Source organism: Oncorhynchus gorbuscha, linkage group LG07 (genome assembly GCF_021184085.1).
Source record: "Oncorhynchus gorbuscha isolate QuinsamMale2020 ecotype Even-year linkage group LG07, OgorEven_v1.0, whole genome shotgun sequence".
NCBI classification, from domain to species: domain Eukaryota; kingdom Metazoa; phylum Chordata; class Actinopteri; order Salmoniformes; family Salmonidae; genus Oncorhynchus; species Oncorhynchus gorbuscha.
Window position 1 is genome coordinate 66808113 of NC_060179.1, and position 22283 is coordinate 66830395.

Below are 22283 nucleotides of genomic sequence, written 5' to 3' on the forward strand. Positions count from 1 at the left end.
GAGTGGAACACTGCCCTTTTAATGCCAAGCGTTCACACGCATATTGTTACAGTGTGGCTCGCTGCTGTACCCAACTGCCCATTGTACTCCACACCTTCACCTATCAGATGACAGGGACATGCATGCATCTGTCACTTAGTGTAGTCTACCTGGTCGCCACGTGGCAGCTGCTATACGACTTCACAGCATCACCTGGGCCCAAAGGGACAGTAAGAGGCAAACTGATCCCCTTTGACTCACATAGACAGATGCTAAACAGGGCCATGCTCTCCAGGTGACTAATTGGTCGCTTTTAAGCCAGTCCTTGTCAAATATGCACGAGGAGCTATTGTGGTGCCTGCTGTATGTCTGGTTCTATTGACTATGGGCTTAGAAACTTCACATAACATGTTGTGGTTGATTTAGCATTCTATTGTAACTGTCACCTGAGAGGAATAGGCTGTAAATAAATAATATTTTATTTAATGAAACATCAGGGCAGTCATGGGTTATTAAAAAAATGTTTACTTCAGTGGCAATGACATTTCAAATCCAATTGTGACAAAGTAAATCCATATATACAGGATTACCAAACTTAGTCTTAATCAAAAGTACAAAAAGTATCTTTAAAATTGAGGATTAGCTTGTTGAGTTGATCACTGTCAGTAATCACATTCTATTTGTGTGCAGATTTAGATTTTTGGGGTGTTTTTATTCCTCCTTTTTTCTTGGGCGTTGAGAACTCCTTGATGCAACACTCACAAACCCAGCATCCTGAGGAGAAAAAACTGTGATGTTACATATTACAGTAGAGACACATCAAACCAAAGGCTAAAAAATAGACTGCATTGTGGGATCCTTCAGACTAAAAGGCATCTGACAAAAAACAGCTATTTCTAACATTTGATTTCAACACTTTGACCACATTCCAAACATGAACTTTCGGATGTTTAATGTGCAATTATAATAACTATAGCAAATTGAGGTAACAAACAACCCTTATTGACTGCACAAAAAAAAACTTAATTGGCAGTCTTCACCCCAAGCCGAAAAGTAGTTCAGTTGGCTAAGCAAATTAATAATGCTGTTTCACTTAAAACCAGCTAAATTCAAATCACCACAAAACTCCATATGAGACTATAAAAGAGAAAGTGAGAGAGTGCGCGACAGAGTCCCTTCCATTAAATAATCACTGATCTAACACACGCATTGATAGGAGTAAGCAATGATTCCATCAAAGATTTCACCAAGGAAAGAAGTAATGAGGCATCCTTAAAGTATTTGAAAAGACCAATAGAGAGAGCCCACCTAGAGGGATGGAGTCTAGGCCCACGCAGAAGGTGTGGAAGCCCCGGTCACACTTGTCACAGAACATCATCTCCTCCTCGTGGTGGGGCTGCTCACACACCGTGCACGTCTTACACTCCATACACTGCCACGGGTAGGTCTTAATCAGGCCCACCAGCTCCTCACTCATATCCAGGCACGATGGGTGACCTGGGACACACACATACACACACACAGGGCATCGCTCGCACCACAGCACTACTTCAAAACACACTGCATAATCCCAACTTGTGATCACGACTAGGCTAATCGAACTAAGTTATTTTGCTCATATATTAGAAGCTTTACGTTCATTATGAACAATGCTATGTTGTAAATGAAAGCTAGTGTGATTTGTCAATTTTAATTTAAAAACAAAACAGAAGTTCCACTTACCACTGTTCTTACACTGTGAGCAGTGAATGAGAGCTTCTGGCTTTCCTTTCTTGTTGGACTCCTTACCCTTCTGGCAAATGCCACAAATAGCATTGGGTATGACCTTAGGCTGCAAGGGCAGAACAATGCTATAATTTTTAGCAACAAGGCCTAGTGCACCATGTGACAAAGGGCTTCTGAGCAACACACATACTGTACAATGTGTAAAAGCCTAAAAGGCCTCATAGGATGTGATATGTGATATATATATATATATATATATACACACACATTTATTTTCACTCGCAATCGGTCCAATCTTGTTAGGTGCTTCTTATTTCACCCCCTCAAATAAGAACGACTAAAAAAAGCATTTAGTCTAATTTTGAGAACCTCCCACATCAAATCTTCGCTTGTAGTCATCACTTATATATAGTCGTGGGTCAAGAGCTCCAAAAGGCAAAAACCAAGAGGTCAAGTTGATTTAAGAGTAAGTTGGATGTGCCATGCTCTCCCCCATCAGCGCTCATAGCAGGTTAAACACTTCAATGTCCCTCCCAAGGAGACAGGTGTTTCCACCCATTGTTAACCCACATTTATAAAAAGGCAGTTAGTCAAAGACATTTCTGACAGAAGGAAAACTCCTCTTTCACTGCAAATATATATTTCTTTACAGGACCTCAGTCTCTGTGCTGCTAACACAATCAAAACATCTCTGTACAGTCTATTTGTTTGAAATCTTTATTTCAATGGTTAACTGTGTCTAAATACTGACATATCAAACGTTTTCCTACATAAAAAGTACTGGATTAGATAAGAGCAGTTAAAGCCTTTCTAAGAAACAAACAACGAAACGTGGGAGGGCGAATCGGAGATTAGAGACACACAGTTAAGTTAATAAAGGACATAGCTAATTGAATACAAGAGGTCTTCACAGAAAGAGTGCCAGCTAAACTAGGAGAACAAAAATGTATCCAAAGGAAGGTATGACAATCAAAGGGACACCTTTATGCCATTGCACTCAAATCAAACATGTAAGACACATTAAATTCTGAGAGTGAGAAGTATACAAATTGAGCTTTGAAGGATCAACATAAATTGTACCTACTTAGGTGCGCAGTCTGCACAAATATTGGGAGGATACAGCCCATGAGTATGAAGTACGCTGTGTGTTCATGAAAATATCACCTATTTTCAAAATGTCAACCCGCTTGGTGTTGCCATCCTGAAAATGTTCCATTTGACTGGTGCAAAACATAAGAAAAGGTTATATATTTTCTGTTGGGCTTCAGATGGCTACCCCTGCAGTGTAGTGCCAACACAAGCAATTTATACCATTACGATTATGAAAATAATAATTTATTGTAGTCCCTGAACTCTACCTTGCATTAAAATTATAATAAAGTCAACTTTAATGTCATGTTTTCTATGGCAACATTAATAGGTTGAGTACATTTTTATGCAAGTATTGTATCTGTATTGGCTTCAGTCTTAATTTAATGAGCGCCGATATTGGAAAGTTATTGTTAAATTCGAACACATCTATGACGCATTACATATTAACAATAAAGCGAGGGTAAGTAGACAAAGGTTTTACAAAGTTTTGTTTAAAAGTGTGGTGTGGAAACATGCTGATTGGAAACATAACAGACAAATCCATCCCTGTGGAAAGTTATGAGCTCTCCACATCAATCAATGACCAAATCCTGATGTATGATATGGTGTTTGTAGTGTAGTAATACGTAATACTAGTCATGCCATGACAAGCTATGTATATTTGTGCTGACTGCTCTTGCTGTCGGTTTTGGCAAACTAAATTTGATCAATTCTGCCATATTGCCCTTGCAGTAAAACCGATGAGAGTAAATTGCCAGAAGGTAGATCATGTTGATCCCGGAAATACCATTCTCTTATCAAATAATTTAAACTTAACACAACAATAACTTTCAGAGGCAACCGAAAGTAAAAAAGCCAACATATAGAATGTGTATTAACAGGCCTCTGACACACTGACATTGTGTTCTCCAGTCTCATAATAAACAAAGAACAGTCTGTAAGGTTATATCAAACAACCGTTATAGAATAACGGCACAAGAATACTGGTTTAAAAGCATACTAATATACACAGACATAATTTTAATTATAAAACTTTTAAACACTCAAGTATTAACGTAATTTTAGTGCTACTACTAAATAAAATGTATGCATCTTATAAAGTATGTATCATAAGAAATATGTTTAAAAACAATGAATCTAGCAGCCAAATATACTGTAACTGGTCTCTTGTCTTAATTAGTGTGTTGCCAAGTACACAGAAGAGAGGTATATTAAGACATTCAAATAGGGTAAAAAATGTACAAGTCTTTAAGACCAATCAAAAGTGCAGTGAAGAACATGTCCTAGATGTGACAGAACTACTCCAAAATGTTATTGCTCATAAATTCTGATACGGAACCATCAGTGTATTACCATACGGTTGGTATAGAACCATCACTGTTTTAAAGAGACTTTCCGGAAGATTTGCATACTTTTTAGCCAGGAGTTCTGAAAGTAACGCTGAAGAACCAGAACGGTTCCCCTAAAATAGCTTACATGCAGTACGTCATTGCTCGCTGTGTCACCGAGTCGTTGGGCCCACCCTGCAACCTCATTGGATAATGCTGGGCATGCCTGGGCCAGCCGCCTTCTTCTCACTGTGCAACTCGTCAATGTGCATCTTGCTAGCTGTCACTCAAATGGCAAAGGGCTGAAGCAGACTGGCTGGAACTCTAATTGCTATGGGGCTTGCCCACGTGGGCCAAGCTTGCATTGCTCAAAACACAGCTTCCAGAAAAAAGTTCTTTTCAAACTAGGGATTTTGTGGCTAATTGAGGTAAGACAATAATTCTGCTCATAGACTATGCATGTATGAACTACACATTTCCACATCCAGCCCAAAGCGGGAGGTTTGAAAATAATACTTAAGTAGTCGCCAAATATCCGGAACGTCTCTTTAACCATATGGTTGGTTCACAACCAAACTGGACCAAGTGGAAGAGGGAAGGCAGAGTGTTGCCCCAAGAGAGAACTATTGCCACCTGGTGGAGTGTGTGTGTTAGGAGTGACAGGGCCAGAAATCGGGGTTGGGACAAAGGAGGGTCTCTCTACTGAAAGTGCTGAAGAAGCTGGAAGAGGTGCCGGAGTAGGGGAAAGGGAAAAGAAGTGCTGGTGGAGAAAGTCAGGGGCTTTTTTCTTCTACCTTGTACCCAGGGACAGATTTGTGTTGGTTGAGGCGTGGGGTGGCATCTTTAGCCGGGGTGGCAGTCCTGTCCTTGGCCTTGCCCTTTGACTGCACTCCACTGTCCTGACTGTCCCCATCTGAGGTGTTTCCAGATGAGCTGTCCTGTAAACACAATTCAGTTCTTACTATTCAAGCATGCTGCCAAGAAGTTTACATAGTCAACCTACAAAGCATCTCTAGGCATTTACAGGTATTACAATACAACATGTCATTGCATCTCAAGCTCTGAAATCAAGTGAAGCGTGTACAAAGAGTTCCAGAATCCAGTTCCTTACTGAATTTTTCTTGCCCTCTTCTCCCTTGTTTTCATCTGCATCATCCGAGTCCCCATCGCTGTCCAGGGCAGGCAGCTCCGGGTCAAGGGGGGGCTCGAACAGGGCTGTGTTCAGGGGCAAGTAGCGCAGCTCATTGGGAGAGTACCTGTATCAAACACAGGAACATCAATTTATCAGCTATTCAAATATCTTTAGAGGTCAGGACCTCATTAATGAAGAGTAGTTTTTTGGTTAGTGACCCATACCTTTTGTAATAGTCCTGGAACTGCCCAGGGATGAGGGCCACTGGATAGGGTCCAGTCTTGGTTCTCTCTGGAGGAAGAACTTTATACCTCCCTTGGGGTACTTGGATAATCTGTTCGAAAGTTGCATTTGAAACACACTTCAATTACACGTTCAAATTCACACAAATAAGTCTTACAGTTTACCAATGTACCGATATACTGTATCTACTCCAACATGAACACGTGAGAGTTCTTATGAACACATACAAAATATGTATGACTACTAAGCCTCTGTTTATTGAAGGTATTAACGTACATGTGTCTGAAGGTCAAAATATGCCCTTCTCTCTTCCATCCTTTCCCGGTTGAAGTTACTGTTGAACTCTGCAGCTTTCTTGGCAGCTTTCTTTATGTACTCTGGCACTTTACTGGCTTCAACCTTCTGAGGGTTTTGTTGCTGCATTTTCTAGGATATAAAAATTAAATGTTACCACACAACATATAAAATAACCATGTCAACCGTTAATGTACTGTGAGTGAAAATATAAACTGGGAATTTAAGTGAAAGGCTGTTGTAACATATATTCACACTCCCTTTTTTCATCCACACCAAAGCTATAAAAAGAAGTGTCAATGTTGCGGAGCATACCAACATTAGTTATACTCTCTGAACTGAGAGTACTTACAGAATACTCCTTTGCTATCCTCTGACGCTCCCTCTCTTGGAGAATGACAGAATACTCAGCATGTTTGCCCGGGTACTCCTTGATCATTAAATCAATGACTTCATCACTTCGTAAAGCAGTCAAACCTGGAAAAAGAGATTCACAATTACTTAATGTATACAGTTTCAAGGTAAGGAGTGGCCTAATTCTCCAAAACAACTATTGGGATGGCTTTGGCCCTGATTGGTCTATGTCACACTCCAAGCTCATCCTGGTTACGCAACAATTACATGTTTCTAAGTTCTCACCCAAGGTGCACTGTGTCTCGGTGATGACATTTTGCTCCCTCAGATATAGCTTCTCCTTGTGGGAGAGGTCTCTCCTTTCCAAATCTAAAATAATAATATATTGGATAATTAAAAATAGTAGGCTACTCCAGCCGGAGACAACATTACATACATTAAAAAAAGACAAAGCCTGAAGGCTTATTTCCATTGATGGTCCTTTGTAGCTCAGTTGGTTGAACATGCACTTGTAACACCAGGGTAGTGGGTGTATTAATGTATACATGCATGACTAAGGTGCTTTGGATAAAAGCGTCTGCTAAATGGCATGTATTATTAAGGTAAGGCATGGTTTGCCAGAAAGTGACTAGTTGAACATCAGTATAGTCTACAGATAGCCTAGTTATAGCCTAGTTATAGCCTAGTTATAGCCCAATCATCAAATTTACACACAATGATCCTATACCATATATGCCAAACGTTCAGCCACATCACCTGGATATTTTCGCTTGAATGAAGTCACTCCCAGATATTCACTGACTTGTTCTTGCAACATATAGTACTCCCCACTGCCATCTGAGGGCCACCTGTACTCAGTCAGATTTTCTGCTGAGAAGTATGTGGGCCTGGGGAAACACATGTACGACTGAAAGGTTAAGAGCAGGGTAAAGTCTTATGTTATTAGACACAGAGGCTGCGATTAGACCGGTCCAATTCTGATATTTATTCTCTGATATTTCTTTCACTAATTAAGTCTTTGACCAATCAGATCAGCTCTGAAGAGATTGATCAAAAAAACAATTAGTGAAAAAAAAGATGAGAATTGGGCTGCCTGTGTAAAAACAGCCTAACTGTTTGTTAACAAAGATTGGGTGTAGTCTATTAGGAAGTAGTGATGCAAATATGTCTAGCTACTCCTTCAGATACGACCTTACAACATACCCAAGTTCCTGACTGGAGGTGTCACAACTTCTGGAACTGTCGCCTGAACCCATGCGCCGCCTTTTTGGAGCTTGACTGCCATCATTGGAAACTTCCTCAATGTCATCCTAAAAATACAGTTAGGATACACAGTTAGGATACACAAAACACCTGAACTATTACTTGTTGAAGTTAATAGTTCTCTCCAGAATTAAAGTTTGTTGGCCACTGAACAACAATGTTAACGCAACATGTAGTGTTGGTCCCAAGTTCCTTGAGCTGAAATAAAAGATCGCAGAAATCCACTCTAAAATGTGCAGTTGTGACAACACAATGTCAAGTACAGTGTCTCAAGTTGAGGGAGTGTGCAATTGGCATGCTGACTGCAGGTATGTCCACCAGAGCTATTGCCAGAGAATTTAATGTTAATTTCTCTTCCTATAATCACCTCAAACATTGTTTTAGAAAAATTGGCAGTACGTCCAACTGGCCTCACAACCTACTGTAAGTTGTTCTGGATAAGAGCGTCTGCTAAATGACTAAAATGTTAAAAAAATGACATGTAAAAAGCAAGCCTAGAGTTAACACATTCATAGATGCCAACTATAGGGCCTTCAGAAAGTATTTGCACCCCTTGAATTTTTCCACATGTTGTTGTTCGCTGCTCTGGCCCCCCAATGGTGGAACAAACTCCCTCACGACGCCAGGACAGCGGAGTCAATCACCACCTTCCGGAGACACCTGAAACCCCACCTCTTTAAGGAATACCTAGGATAGGATAAGTAATCCCTCTCACCCCCCCCCCCTTTAAGATTTAGATGCTTTATTGTAAAGTGACTGTTCCACTGGATGTCATAAGGTGAATGCACCAATTTGTAAGTCGCTCTGGATAAGAGCGTCTGCTAAATGACTTAAATGTAAATGTGTTAGATTCTGAATTTAAAATTGATTAAATGTAGATGTGTTATTGGCCTACACACAATACCCCATAATATCAAAGTGGAATTATGTTTTTGGAAATGTGTACAAATGAATTAAAAATGAAAAGCTGAAATGTCTTGATCAATAACTATTCAACACCTTTGTCATGGCAAGCCTTACTAAGTTCAGGAGTAAAAATGTGCTTAACAAGTCACATATGTTGCATGGACTCACCGTATGCAATAATAATGTTTACCATGATTTTTTTTATGACTACTTCATCTCTGTCCCCACACATACAATTATCTCTAAAAGGTCCCTCAGTCGAGCAGTGAATTTCAAACAGATTCAACCACAAAGACCAGGGAGGTTTTCCAATGCCTTGCAAATGTCACCTATTGGTAGATGGGTACATTTTTAAAAAGCAGACATTGAATATCCCTTTGAGCATGGTGAAGTTATTAATTACACTTTGGATGGTGTATCAATACACCTAGTCACTACAAAGATACAGGACTTCTAACTCAGTTGCCAGAGAGGAAGGAAACCACTCAGGGATGTCACTATGAGGCCAATGGTGACTTTAAAACAGTTACAGAGTTTAATGGCTGTGATAAGAGAAAACTGAGGATGGATCAACAACATTGTAGTTTCTCCACAATACTAACCTAAATGACAGAGTGAAAAGAAGGAAGGACATGAATCATGCTTGCAATAAGGCACGAAAGTAAAACTGCAAAAAATGTGGCAAACAAATTAACTTCATGTCCTGAATACAAAGTGTTGTTTGGGGCAAATCCAACACATTACTGAGCCCCACTCTTCATATTTTCAGGCACGGTGGTGGCTGTATCATTTTATCGGTATGCTTGTCATCGGCAAGGACTGAGGAGTTTAGTATAAAAATTAAACGTAAGAGCTAAGCACAGGCAATATCCTAGAGGAAAACCTGGTTTAGTCTGTTTTCCAACATACACATGGAGACACATTAACCTTTCAGCAGGACAATAACCTAAAACACAAGGCCAAATCTACACTGGAGTTGCTTACCAAGACAACATTGAAAGTTCCTGAGTGGCCTAGTCACAATTTTGACTGAAATCCACTTGAAAACCTATGGCAAGACTGATTACAATCCAGGTGTGCAAACTGCAAAGCTCTTAGACTCACCTAGAAAGACTCACTGCTGTAATCGCTGCCAAAGGTGACTTTAACATGTATTGACTCAGACATGTGAATACTTATGCAAATTAGATACAGTGCCTTGCGAAAGTATTCGGCCCCCTTGAACTTTGCGACCTTTTGCCACATTTCAGGCTTCAAACATAAAGATATAAAACTGTATTTTTTGTGAAGAATCAACAACAAGTGGGACACAATCATGAAGTGGAACGACATTTATTGGATATTTCAAACTTTTTTAACAATCAAAAACTGAAAAATTGGGCGTGCAAAATTATTCAGCCCCTTTACTTTCAGTGCAGCAAACTCTCTCCAGAAGTTCAGTGAGGATCTCTGAATGATCCAATGTTGACCTAAATGACTAATGATGATAAATACAATCCACCTGTGTGTAATCAAGTCTCCGTATAAATGCACCTGCACTGTGATAGTCTCAGAGGTCCGTTAAAAGCGCAGAGAGCATTATGAAGAACAAGGAACACACCAGGCAGGTCCGAGATACTGTTGTGAAGAAGTTTAAAGCCGGATTTGGATACAAAATATTTCCCAAGCTTTAAACATCCCAAGGAGCACTGTGCAAGCGATAATATTGAAATGGAAGGAGTATCAGACCACTGCAAATCTACCAAGACCTGGCCGTCCCTCTAAACTTTCAGCTCATACAAGGAGAAGACTGATCAGAGATGCAGCCAAGAGGCCCATGATCACTCTGGATGAACTGCAGAGATCTACAGCTGAGGTGGGAGACTCTGTCCATAGGACAACAATCAGTCGTATATTGCACAAATCTGGCCTTTATGGAAGAGTGGCAAGAAGAAAGCCATTTCTTAAAGATATCCATAAAAAGTGTCGTTTAAAGTTTGTCACAAGCCACCTGGGAGACACACCAAACATGTGGAAGAAGGTACTCTGGTCAGATGAAACCAAAATTGAACTTTTTGGCAACAATGCAAAACGTTATGTTTGGCGTAAAAGCAACACAGTGCATCACCCTGAACACACGATCCCCACTGTCAAACATGGTGGTGGCAGCATCATGGTTTGGGCCTGCTTTTCTTCAGCAGGTACAGGGAAGATGGTTAAAATTGATGGGAAGATGGATGGAGCCAAATACAGGACCATTCTGGAAGAAAACCTGATGGAGTCTGCAAAAGACCTGAGACTGGGACAGAGATTTGTCTTCCAACAAGACAATGATCCAAAACATAAAGCAAAATCTACAATGGAATGGTTCAAAAATAAACATATCTAGGTGTTAGAATGGCCAAGTCAAAGTCCAGACCTGAATCCAATCGAGAATCTGTGGAAAGAACTGAAAACTGCTGTTCACAAATGCTCTCCATCCAACCTCACTGAGCTCGAGCTGTTTTGCAAGGAGGAATGGGGAAAAAATTCAGTCTCTCGATGTCCAAAACTGATAGAGACATACCCCAAGCGACTTACAGCTGTAATCGCAGCAAAAGGTGGCGCTAGAAAGTATTAACTTAAGGGGGCTGAATAATTTTGCACGCCCAATTTTTCAGTTTTTGATTTGTTAAAAAAGTTTGAAATATCCAATAAATGTCGTTCCACTTCATGATTGTGTCCCACTTGTTGTTGATTCTTCACAAAAAAAAATAGTTTCATATCTTTATGTTTGAAGCCTGAAATGTGGCAAAAGGTCGCAAAGTTCAAGGGGGCCGAATACTTTCACAAGGCACTGTATATTTCTGTATTTTCTTTTCAATCAATTTGAAGAAAAAAAAGCTCAAAACATGTTGTTTTCTTTGTCATTAAGGGGTATTCTGTGTAGATAGGTGAGAGAAAACATAATTAATTTTGAATTCAGGCTGTAACAACAAAATGTGCAATAAGTCAAGGGTATGAATACCTTCTGAAGGCACTGTACCCATCTATTGATGATAGTATGTTCGTGCCGAAGGTGTTTTGTCAAGAGCCCCGATGCTTGTTCTAAACGTTAACACTCATATTCCACGGTACAGTTTTGTAAACAGAAGGAACAGATCTTTCTTATCAGCAAGAAATATGTATATATTTTCTAACCGGTTAAATTACTACACACTAAGAGTGGGAACGTTAAAATGTCAAAACATTTAAACAAAATTGGAATCCTTAACATTAAAGAAAAATCCCAAACCCTTTTTATGGCAGTGCAGTTACCACAAAACAATTATGTGTTATAGCCTAACTAGACAATAGGCTATTAAGGCTGGGGAAAGTTCTGTAATTTCAATAGAATTTTAGGCTACTTTGGTGAATTTGCGAGGCATGCAAGATAGATTACCAATGCATATGCACACTGGTTTTTTCTGCTTGCCCACTCCTCGCTCTCCCTCGCCTGGGGCATATTCATTACACAGATTTGGTTGCAAAATGTTTCTTAAACGAAAGCAAACTGAATGAAACAGCCAGGGAGAGACCTACCTGCATTTGTCCAATAGAAACTCTCCTTTTAGTTGCAAATTGTTTTGCAACTGTTTCAGTCTTGCCAACTAAATCAGACTCCTCTGTTCCAAAACTACTGAATCTTAAGAGTCGATCCCATATGGCATCTAATCCTCAGTTGACGTAAAAGGAGGAATCAATTACTTTGGCGTCGACTGTCCACGACTATGTCATTGTCCTTAACAGTTGGAAAATTTTAAAGAAAGGCGAGAGATAGCAGCAATGTCCTGTATGGTAACACTTTGAGAAGTTAAATGACAAGGAAATGTGAACTTTGCGAGGTGGAATTGAGGTACAGTTGCAATGCCATATCATCTGAAAAGGAACGCACCATGAGACCCAACCCGTTGCTGGCAGAAGCGCAGTTGCATTGTGAATGCACATGGAATTTCCATGTTACGGCACTTGTTTGCGAAAAACACAGGTTACGATCCAAACACTTAACCTCTCTTGGGTAGGGGGCAGTATTTTCACGTCCGGATGAAAAGCGTGCCCAAAGTAAACTGCCTGTTACTCAGGTCCAGAAGCTAGGATATGCATAGAATGGTAGATTTGGACAGAAAACACTAAAGTTTCTAAAACTGTTAAAATTGTCTGTGAGTATAACAGAACTGATATGGCAGGAGAAACCCCGAAGAACAAACCATCTACAATTTTTTTTAAATGTTTAAATGTTTAAATTTTTTATAAATTCAGCCTACCACTGTTTCCAATGGATGTCATATTTATTATGAGACAAAGTCCTCCCAGATTGCAGTTCCTAGGGCTTCCACTAGATGTCAACAGTCTTTAGAAAGAGTTTCAGGCTGGTTTTTGGAAAAATGAGCTAGAAGTTGTAGTTTTTCTAAGTGGATCCCATTTTGGCTGTAGTGTTTCCATGCACATGGGTGAAAGCGCGTTCTTTGTTATTTATCTCCGGTAATGAACATAATACTTTCCGTCTTAAATTTGATCATTTAGTTACCTATTAGGGTACCTGAGGATTGATTATAAACGTTGTTTGATTTGTTTGAATAGGTTTATTGGTAACGTTTGGGATTCATTTTGTATGCATTTTGAAGGAGGGAAACCGGTGGATTATTGAATGAAGCATGCAAGCTAAACTGAGTTTATATGGATATAAAGAAGGACTTTAACGAACAAAAGGACAATTTGTGATGTAACTGGGACCTTTTGGAGTGCCAACAGAAGATCTTCAGAGGTAAGGCATTTATTATATCACTATTTCTGACTTTCGTGTCGCACCTGCCTGGTTGAAAAATGTTTTTCATGTTTTTGTATGTGGGGCACTGTCCTCAGATAACCGCATAGTGTGCTTTCGACGCAAAGCCTTTTTGAAATCGGATACAGCGGCCGAATTAACAAGAAGTTAAGCTTTATTTTTATGTATAATACTTGTATTTTCATGAATGTTAAATATTTATACATCTGTAATTTGAAATTCGCGCTCTGCAATTTCACCGGATGTTGGCCAGGTGGGACGCTACCATCCCACCTGCCCATATTAAGACACACCCTATCCCATCAGCCATCAAATGAAGTAGACAATTTATTTATCAACACAGGACGTACCTGTAGGATCACAAGTATATATAAATAATATACAAAGGACAATAGGGCTAGGGTGTACAATATCACATTACACAACAACATACAACAACATACAGTTGAAGTCAGAAGTTTACATACACTTAGGTTGGAGTCATTAAAACTCATTTTTTTCAACCACTACACAAATTTCTTGTTAACAAACTATAGTTTTGGCAAGTCAGTTAGGACATCTACTTCGTGCATGACAAAAGCAATTTTTCCAACAATTGTTTACAGACAGATTATTTCACTTAATCACAATTCCAGTTGGTCAGAAGTTTACATACACCAAGTTGACTGTGTCTTTAAACAGCTTGGAAAATTCCAGAAAATTATGCAATGGCTTTAGAAACTTCTGATAGACTAATTGACATAATTTGAGTCAATTGGAGGTGTACCTGTGTATGTATTTCAAGGCCTACCTTCAAATTCAGTGCCTCTTTGCCTGACATCATGGGAAAAGCTAAATAAATCAGCCAAGACCTCAGAAAAAAAATGGTCTGGTTCATCCTTGGGAGCAATTTCCAAACGCCTGAAGGAACCACGTTCATCTTTACAAACAATAGTACGCAAGCATAAACCCCATGGGACCACGCAGCTGTCATACCGCTCAGGAAGGAGACGTGTTCTGTCTCCTTGAGATTAATGTACTTTGGTGCGAAAGGTGCAAATCAATCCCAGAACAACAGCAAAGGACCTTGTGAAGATGCTGGAGGAAACAGGTACAAAGGTATATCCATAGTAAAACCAGTCCTATATCGACATAACCTGAAAAGTCGCTCAGCAAGGCAGAAGCAACTGCTCCAAAACCGCCATTAAAAGCTAAGACTATGGTTTGCAACTGCACATGGGGACAAAGATCTGACTTTTTAAAGAAATGTCCTCTGGTATGATGAAACAAAAATGTAACTGTTTGGCCATGATGACCATTGTTAGGTTTGGAGGAAAAAGGGGGAGGCTTGCAAGCCGAAGAACCACATCCCAACCGTGAAGCACGGGGGTGACAGCATCATGGTGTGAGTGGATGAACTGCTGCATTTCACAAAATAGATGGCATCATGAGGGAGGAACATTATGTGGATATATTGAAGCAACATCTCAAGACATCAGTCAGGAAGTTAAAGCTTGGTCGCAAATGGGTCTTCCAAATGGACAATGACCCCAAGCATACTTCCAAAGTTGTGGCAAAATGGCTTAAGGACAACAAAGCCAAGGTATTGGAGTGGCCATCGCAAAGTCCTGACTTCAATCCTATAGAAGATTTGTGGCAGAACTGAAAAATCGTGTGCGAGCAAGGAGGCCTAGAATCACACAGTCTGACAGCTATGAGTTCACATTTATTAATGTTAAGATATAGACGCTTTGGAAAAGGATTGTATCACATTGATCGATATGGGAATTTGGTAAGCGTCTTTCAGAAGAAGTGTCGTATCATCAGCCAGCTGGATTATAATAATTTCTTTGCCAGCTATGGAAATACCTTGTACAGGACTATTATTTAAAGAATAAATAATAAGAAGTTGGGTGATTAATAAAAACAGATACAGATTGGACAGCCTTGCCTAATTCCTCTCTTTAACTCAAATCTAGGTAAGGTGCCATATTTCAATTTGATAGTGCTGTTACCATTTGTATATGGTAGTCTTAATAACCTTACAGAAAAAAAGCCACATTTCTCAAGGGAGTGGAAGAGGAACTGATGCTGTACTGTGTCAAATGCTTTATAAAAAAATATTTAAATAATATGAAGCTATCCTCGGTTATTAGGTCTGAGTAGTCAAGTATGTCTAATACGTGATATTGTTAGAAATATTTATGTTCCTCATAAAGTCACGGTTTCATCAATGATTGCATCCAGGACTTCTTTAATTTTTGCAAGTAGTAAGGCTAATATCTTATAGTCATTATTAAGAAGACAAATTGGACACCAGTTATCGATGAGCAGCACTTCTTTTTTAGTCTTAGGTGTCAGTGTTATTAACCCTTGACTCATTGTAGAAGGGAGAACATTGTTTAGAGAGTATTAAAAACAGACTTCAAAAAGGAAGTCTACTTGTTCAGAAAATAATATGTAAAATTCTGAAGTAATTCCATCTACATCTGGTGATTTATTGTTCTTAGATGTTTGATAAACTCTAATCTCTTCAACTTTGATGGGTTCATCACACTGTTTAGATTCTGTATCACTGATAGTGAACATTATTCAGTCAAAAAACATTTGGATTCCTGGTAGTACGAAGAGCTATACAATTTCCTGTTCAAATTGCTACAGTATTTAGCATAACACCATCCATGTTTAACTTATGGATAGTGTTATTTGTATAGTGAAATTTCTCAACTCTAAAGAAATAGGATGAATTCTGTTCTCCCTCAATCTATTTTTTCCTAGATCTAATAAAGGCTCCTGCTTTTTATCTCTCTATATATATTATCCAGGTTATTTTGTAACTATCAGTTCCACCTTCTCCCCCGAGGGGCTGGTTGGGGACCTCTGAGAAAGGGAAGTTATCTTAATGATCACCTTTTCCTTCTCGGCACTTCTGATCTTATCAAGATTATTACCATATTTTCTAAGGTATTTGGAAAACTCAAATTTAAAGAGCTCTCAGTTCTTGCAATAAGATAAGTCCCTCTGTAGCCATTGATTTAGCTTCTTCTGAGTATTTTTTATGAGAGTTAAAATTTAGCAAGCCTCTAGACTTCTGATCCGTAGTAATGGTTATGCCTAAATATGTAAGTTCTTCTTTCACTGGAATACCATAATATGAAGGTGTCACACAATCTTTGACAGCCATGAGCTCTTCTGGTCTTAGCCAGATTACGACCATATTTTCTAAGGTATTTGGAAAACTCTAATTTAAAGAGCTCTCAGTTCTTGCAATAAGACAAGTCCATTTGTAGCCATTGATTTAGCTTCTTCTTAGTTTTTTTAATGAGAGTTCAAATTTAGTAAGTCAAATTTGCAATAAGATTTTTCTTCACAAGCCCTTTCCCAAAAGTGTGAAAGCAGATCTTTTACCTCAAAATATCATTATTTAATAACAAGCCATTTAGCTTCCAGTAGGATGCTCTACCATGGTCAGTATCAGGGGTAAATATTTTGAAATCAATGTAAATGGCCCTATGGTCTGTGTGGAGTTGTACAAATATTTGTAGTAACACACTCACTATCAATACATTTGGATATAAGCCAAAAATCTATTCTGGACTGTCTGGAGCCGTTTTGCTACTCCAAATGAACGATCTGTCGGCCGGAAACCATCGCTCGCCATATATCAGTAAGATCAAACTTTTCCACAAAGTATTAAACCCAAATTCTGACTGGTTGTCCTACCTGGTGGCCATCTATCAGTTGAATTATCTAAAGTAAATGTTCAAGTCCCCTCTTATCAATAATAACGAATTGGGAAATTTAGATAACCAATGTAAGTATATAGTATATATATTTCTCTATAGATTCAAGCAACTCAGTCTCATTTTTGGTGTTGTACCCATAGAAGTTTACAGTAATGAGCATAATGTCATTGTAACTGATCATAAAACAAATAAAGTGACCAAAGGGGCACATTCCGAGTGTAGAATATTACCACCAAAGGTATTTTTCATTGTAGTGACACCAGCGGAGCGTTCAGATCCATGGGAGAGCCAAATACCGTTGCCCCACTGTGACCTCCAGAGGCTGACATTGGCAGAAATTGAGTGAGACTCTTGAAAAAAGCTCAAATCTGTTTGAAATTATTTAGCAAATAAAAATAAGGCATTGTGCTTCACATTGTTTCGTAACCCCCTAGCACTAAGAGAAACTATAGACAAAGACAAAACAACAAAGATTATTTAAAAGTAAACTGTAGGATGAGTCAAAAACATAGGAGCAGTGAAGGTAAGCGATAAGGAACCAAGATTTGCACCATTTAAGTCAAATTAAAGTGAAAATATCTTATACCATAAACTCTGAGCTAGCATTTCTGTAGAATCTGGCAGTGAAGAGGATGATTATACCCCTTGGTCTTGAATCATTTTGCGGTTGCTTCTTGCCGAGGCGATGCACAACGTCAATGATATCACCAACTTTGTTCTTCTCTGCAGGCATAACTGCTTGGCAGATAGCCTCCTGTCGCACATCCTCATTCCCCACCTTTGGCATGCCGTAAAGTCTCAAGTTCCATCTTCTTGTGTATTGTTCCAGATCAGTGAGACTATGGTAGACCTTGTTATTCTTTTCCACACGTTTTTCAACTTCTGCCACTAATTTTCACATCATTCAAACTCCAGTCTTTTTCAAGCCTTGGATAACCATGTTGTTCGCGCCTACCATTTTCTCAATGGCATCAGACATGGAGTTGATGAGTAAGGAGAGGGTAGCCACGATGTCAGAGTTCATGTTGGGTTATTTTGGAGGGTGGAGGTTAGCGTAGAGTAACCGGTGAAGAGGGGAATTCATCATCTTCAACAGCATTCGAAAGCATGAGATTATCCATAGGGCAAGCGTATTTATGGCAGTTGTCTATAAGCACGTTCCTCGCTTGTTGACTAGCAATAGAACTGATAGCTTTTTCCTTTCTTTTTCTGTCACATGGACACGCCGAAATAAATGATCCAATTATTATTCCAGTCCCAGGAAAGTTCTTATATCTTGAACAAATTAAACTTGTTTTTTTCCCCCACAATATTTCTGAAGTTTGTTGCGGAGCTTGGTAAAAAAAAGCCTCTGTTCAAGCCTCCATCTTGGCCTCCCGCCTTAAGTGGACACTTCGGATGACGTATCATGACGTCTGACGAGTATACACTTGCAGGGCAAGGGAGGATGGAATGATTTTTAAATGGACCGGAAATGTGTCTCTCGTTCATGCCGCGATGATTGAGTTTTCAGCCACCGGTAGCATGTGGGTGCTTTTTATATGCACTACAGTCAATAATGAGTGCATGTCTACTTATATAATTATTAATATAGACCTACTGTATGATAGCTAGCATATTAATTAGCTAACTAACGTTAGCCTCCCTAGCTTGAACTATTTTATTTCTACAATTTGCAAAAGATAAACAAAAACATACGAGACGTTTGTGCCGTCATGTGCATTAGTAGCACATTCAAACTTATTTGCATTAATTTTTACTTACACTTGTATGGTGACTTCTCCATTGATGTTGTTTTTACATTTTCGGGGACTTTTCTTAGCGGATGTACAAATCGTCACACATTGAATTATGGAGAGTTTCAGGCCCAGAGTGAACATAATCTTACACTCGCAAAGCCAACTAAAAATTTGAGGACTGAGGGGCTTACGTTGCAAACTTCCCTTGCTTGGCTAATCATTTGGACCGCCCTCCAAGATGGTATAAGGCAAGAGTAAGTGGGCGAGGGTGTGTCTTTTACATTTTTGGACCGCGGCCACAGACTGAAGACGGATACCACTACATGTTCTAATTAGCCATCTGCGTCTCTGAACATCTGTTTGTGTAATCGGAAGACTAATGCCACAAACCTGTTGTCACTGAAAAATACTGTTGGCTGCAACTGTGTTAAAACTAGTTAACAGTAAGTGTATATTTAGCTTTCGTGAAATTATTTTTATGTGATATGAAAGTAAAGGGCTTTATGTTTTTAGAACTGTACCGCAATTGAGAATGCATTCTCGTTTAGATGGTATTTATCAATTATGGCTTATAAAGCCCAATCGCCTCAAAGCAGAACACATAAGGTCCTTGGACTATAAGGAGTAAAATTAGGCTCATGTAGTCCATTATTGGGTTAGCCTGTGGAGGCTGCTGAGGGGAGGTCGGCTCATAATGGCTGGGATGAAGCAAATGGAATGGCACCAACATGCGTTAGGTGTTTTGATACCATTTCCACTCTAGCCATTTCCACGAGCCAGTCCTCCTCAATTAAGGCGCAACCAACCTCCTGTGGCTAGCCTTGAGGTAGGCCTAGTCCCAATTGTGACGATGCCCTCCATTGCCTGTGCAGCATAGCCACGCACGTTTACATAGAACGTCCCTCGTATGTAGCGAATGTTGAATAAAAATGGAACTTACTCTGACGATTGTCCTTGGGGTTGGTCCTTCAACTGGTTGAAATTTAGAACAAAATAACGACAGGAAATAATTATTAAACCGACTTCAAAACGCAAGTCTCTGTGTGGCAATCAAGAATTTGTTTGGTCATGACCCAGAGAAAATGCACAAGACGGAAGTATGCATTCATACTCTCCCAAGTCTTGCAGGTGTTTACATGGTTTTGCACATGTGCCAGGTGATAAACCTTAATGGCAGTACCAGCGCTCTAAAAAGTCGGATAAATAATACTTTCCTGTGGATATTATATATAGGCCTTGTGCATTGGGGAGAAAAGGGGGTAAAAGTTTAAAAAATATATATATATATTTTTTTTGTAACTTTTACCCCCTTTTCTCCCCAATGTTCATGACAGCCAATTGGTAGTCAGTCTTGTCCCATCTCTGCAAATCCTCTACGAACTCGGGAGAGGCGAAGGTCGAGAGTCATGTGTCCTCCGAAACACGACCCTGCCAAGCCGCACTGTGTCTTGACACGCTGCTCGCTTAACCTGGAAGCCATCCACACCAATGTGTCGGAAGAAAAACCGTCCAACTGGAGACTGACGTCATCTTACCACAAGGAGTCGCTAGAGCGCGATGGGACACGGAAATCCCCACCGGCCAAACCCTCCCCTAACCCGGACGACGCTGGGCCAATTCTGCGCCGCCAGCTTTGGCACAGCCTGGGATCAACCCAGGGCAGTAGCCTTAGACTACTGCGCCACTCGGGAGGCCCTCCTATTAATATTTTGTCTCCAATTTTGACCATCTGAAGGACCAACCGCACAGACAACTGCTCGAGTAAGGATAGTAACGTTATACTAATAATTGGTATCACAGTCAGATCCGAGTGGCGCAGTGGTCTAAGCCACTGCATCTCGGCGTATAATTGGCCCAGCGTCGTCCGGGTTTGGCCGGTGTAGGCCGTCATTGTAAATAATAATTTGTTCTTAAACGGACTTGCCTAGTTAAATAAAGGTTAAATAAAATGTTTTAACGACGACGAGCATTCGACTTGGACTGAAATCTAATGACACACACGATGTAAACAAAAACAATGATATACTGGCACACAAAGCAGCTAGCTAGGCACCTAGCTAGATAGCGATACACTATGCTAGCTAAGCAAGTTAGTTAGCTAACGGTATGGATAACTAAGTAGTAATGTTAGTCGTTTGCTAACAACGACAAGTTACAACATATCGACCCTCCAACAGTAACGTAGCTAACAACTATCTACATTACAAGTGGCCTGCGTTCAACAACGCTGAATAAAACTAGTAGCTAACCTGGCCTACCACTATAAAATAGTCATTTGTAAATATTTCTCACGTTGCTAACTAGCGAAACGGCGGTAGGTTTGATGACAACAAAGGAGTTAGAGGTTGATGTGTTGTCGTTAGCGCGCACCGGCTTAGCATGTTGTCTTAAACACATTATTCGTATGTTTGGCCAGCAATGTGTATATTCTGTTACGTTTTATTTGCCAAGTTTACCTTTATAGACTGGGCTCCCGGTGTTGCAGGGTTGCTATCGCAAGGTCTGGGTGGGAGAACTGTAGCCATGTTTAGCGGCTACTAGCTAGCTAGTTTCAGAGATGCACACTAGGCGAATAATGTTACCGACTGGAAACAGACACGGAACACATGTTCCACAAACAAATGTTCCACAAATAATGTCCAACTCTAACCACTGATAATGAAACTGGTTGGTTGTTTCGCAACAAACCTGAAGTGTGTGCAACTATGGGGCGAAGCAGAAGTGATTGGTTTACATTGTTGACAACATGTTAACTGTATTTCGTCTTCAAAGTTTACTAAAAACGTAAATATTTGCACAATTAGCAATTGTCTCTCAAATATATCGTTACAGTGGTTAGCTAGCTAATGCATTTTAGCATTCACCCGAAAACATTCAACAAGGCATGATGCAAGAACAAGATTAAACGAGCTCAAACGAGTCACTTAAAATAACGCACGTGAAAGTTCTTGTCATTGTTGGTAGCTGTCTGGCCATCCAGAATTACAACTCACAGATTTCTTCCCCACGGAAGCTTGCGCATCGTTTTTGTGACATTGTCAGCTAACACATCTATCTACAGTCATGGCCAAACGTTTTGAGAATGACCGAAATATTAATTTCCAAAAAATGTTTGCTGCTTCAGTGTCTTTAGATATTTTTGTCAGATGTTACTATGGAATACTGAAGTATAATTACAATAATTTCATACGTGTCAAATGCTTTTATTGACAATTGCATGAAGTTGATGCAGTCAATATTTGCCGTGTTGACCCTTCTTTTTCAAGACCTCTGCAATCCGCCCTGGCATGCTGTCAATTAACTTATGGGCCACATCCTGACTGATGGCAGCCCATTCTTGCATAATCAATGCTTGGAGTTTGTCATAATTTGTGGGGTTTTGTTTGTCCACCTGCCTCTTGAGGATTGACCACAAATTCTCAATGGGATTAAGGTCTGGGTGGTTTCCTGGCCATGGACTCAAAATATCTATGTTTTCTCCCCGGGCCACTTAGTTATCACTTTTGCCTTATGTCAAGGGGTTCCATCATGCTGGGAAAGGCATTGTTCGTCACCAAACTGTTCTTGGATGGTTGGGAGAAGTTGCTCTCGGGGGATGTGTTGGTACCATTCTTTATTCATGGCTGTGTTCTTAGGCAAAATTGTGAATGAGCCCACTCCCATGGCTGAGAAGCAACCCCACACATGAATGGTCTCAGGATGCTTTACTGTTGGCATAAC

At 39.9% G+C, this 22283-nt stretch overlaps 1 protein-coding gene across 1 annotated transcript; it reads right to left on the reverse strand.

Annotated features, from left to right (window-relative positions):
- Positions 1–486: 486 nt before the first annotated feature.
- Positions 487–21195, reverse strand: phf10 (PHD finger protein 10). The gene is made up of 12 exons (XM_046357254.1): positions 21020–21195; positions 7351–7457; positions 6904–7034; positions 6433–6516; positions 6146–6270; positions 5776–5925; positions 5481–5590; positions 5236–5380; positions 4919–5062; positions 1702–1810; positions 1288–1476; positions 487–753 (listed from the first exon to the last, which is right to left on the reverse strand). Exons 1-12 carry the CDS (start codon positions 21086–21088, stop codon positions 656–658), a joined length of 1461 nt encoding a protein of 486 aa, XP_046213210.1. The 5' UTR covers positions 21089–21195; the 3' UTR covers positions 487–655.
- Between the last annotated feature and the right edge of the window lie 1088 nt (positions 21196–22283).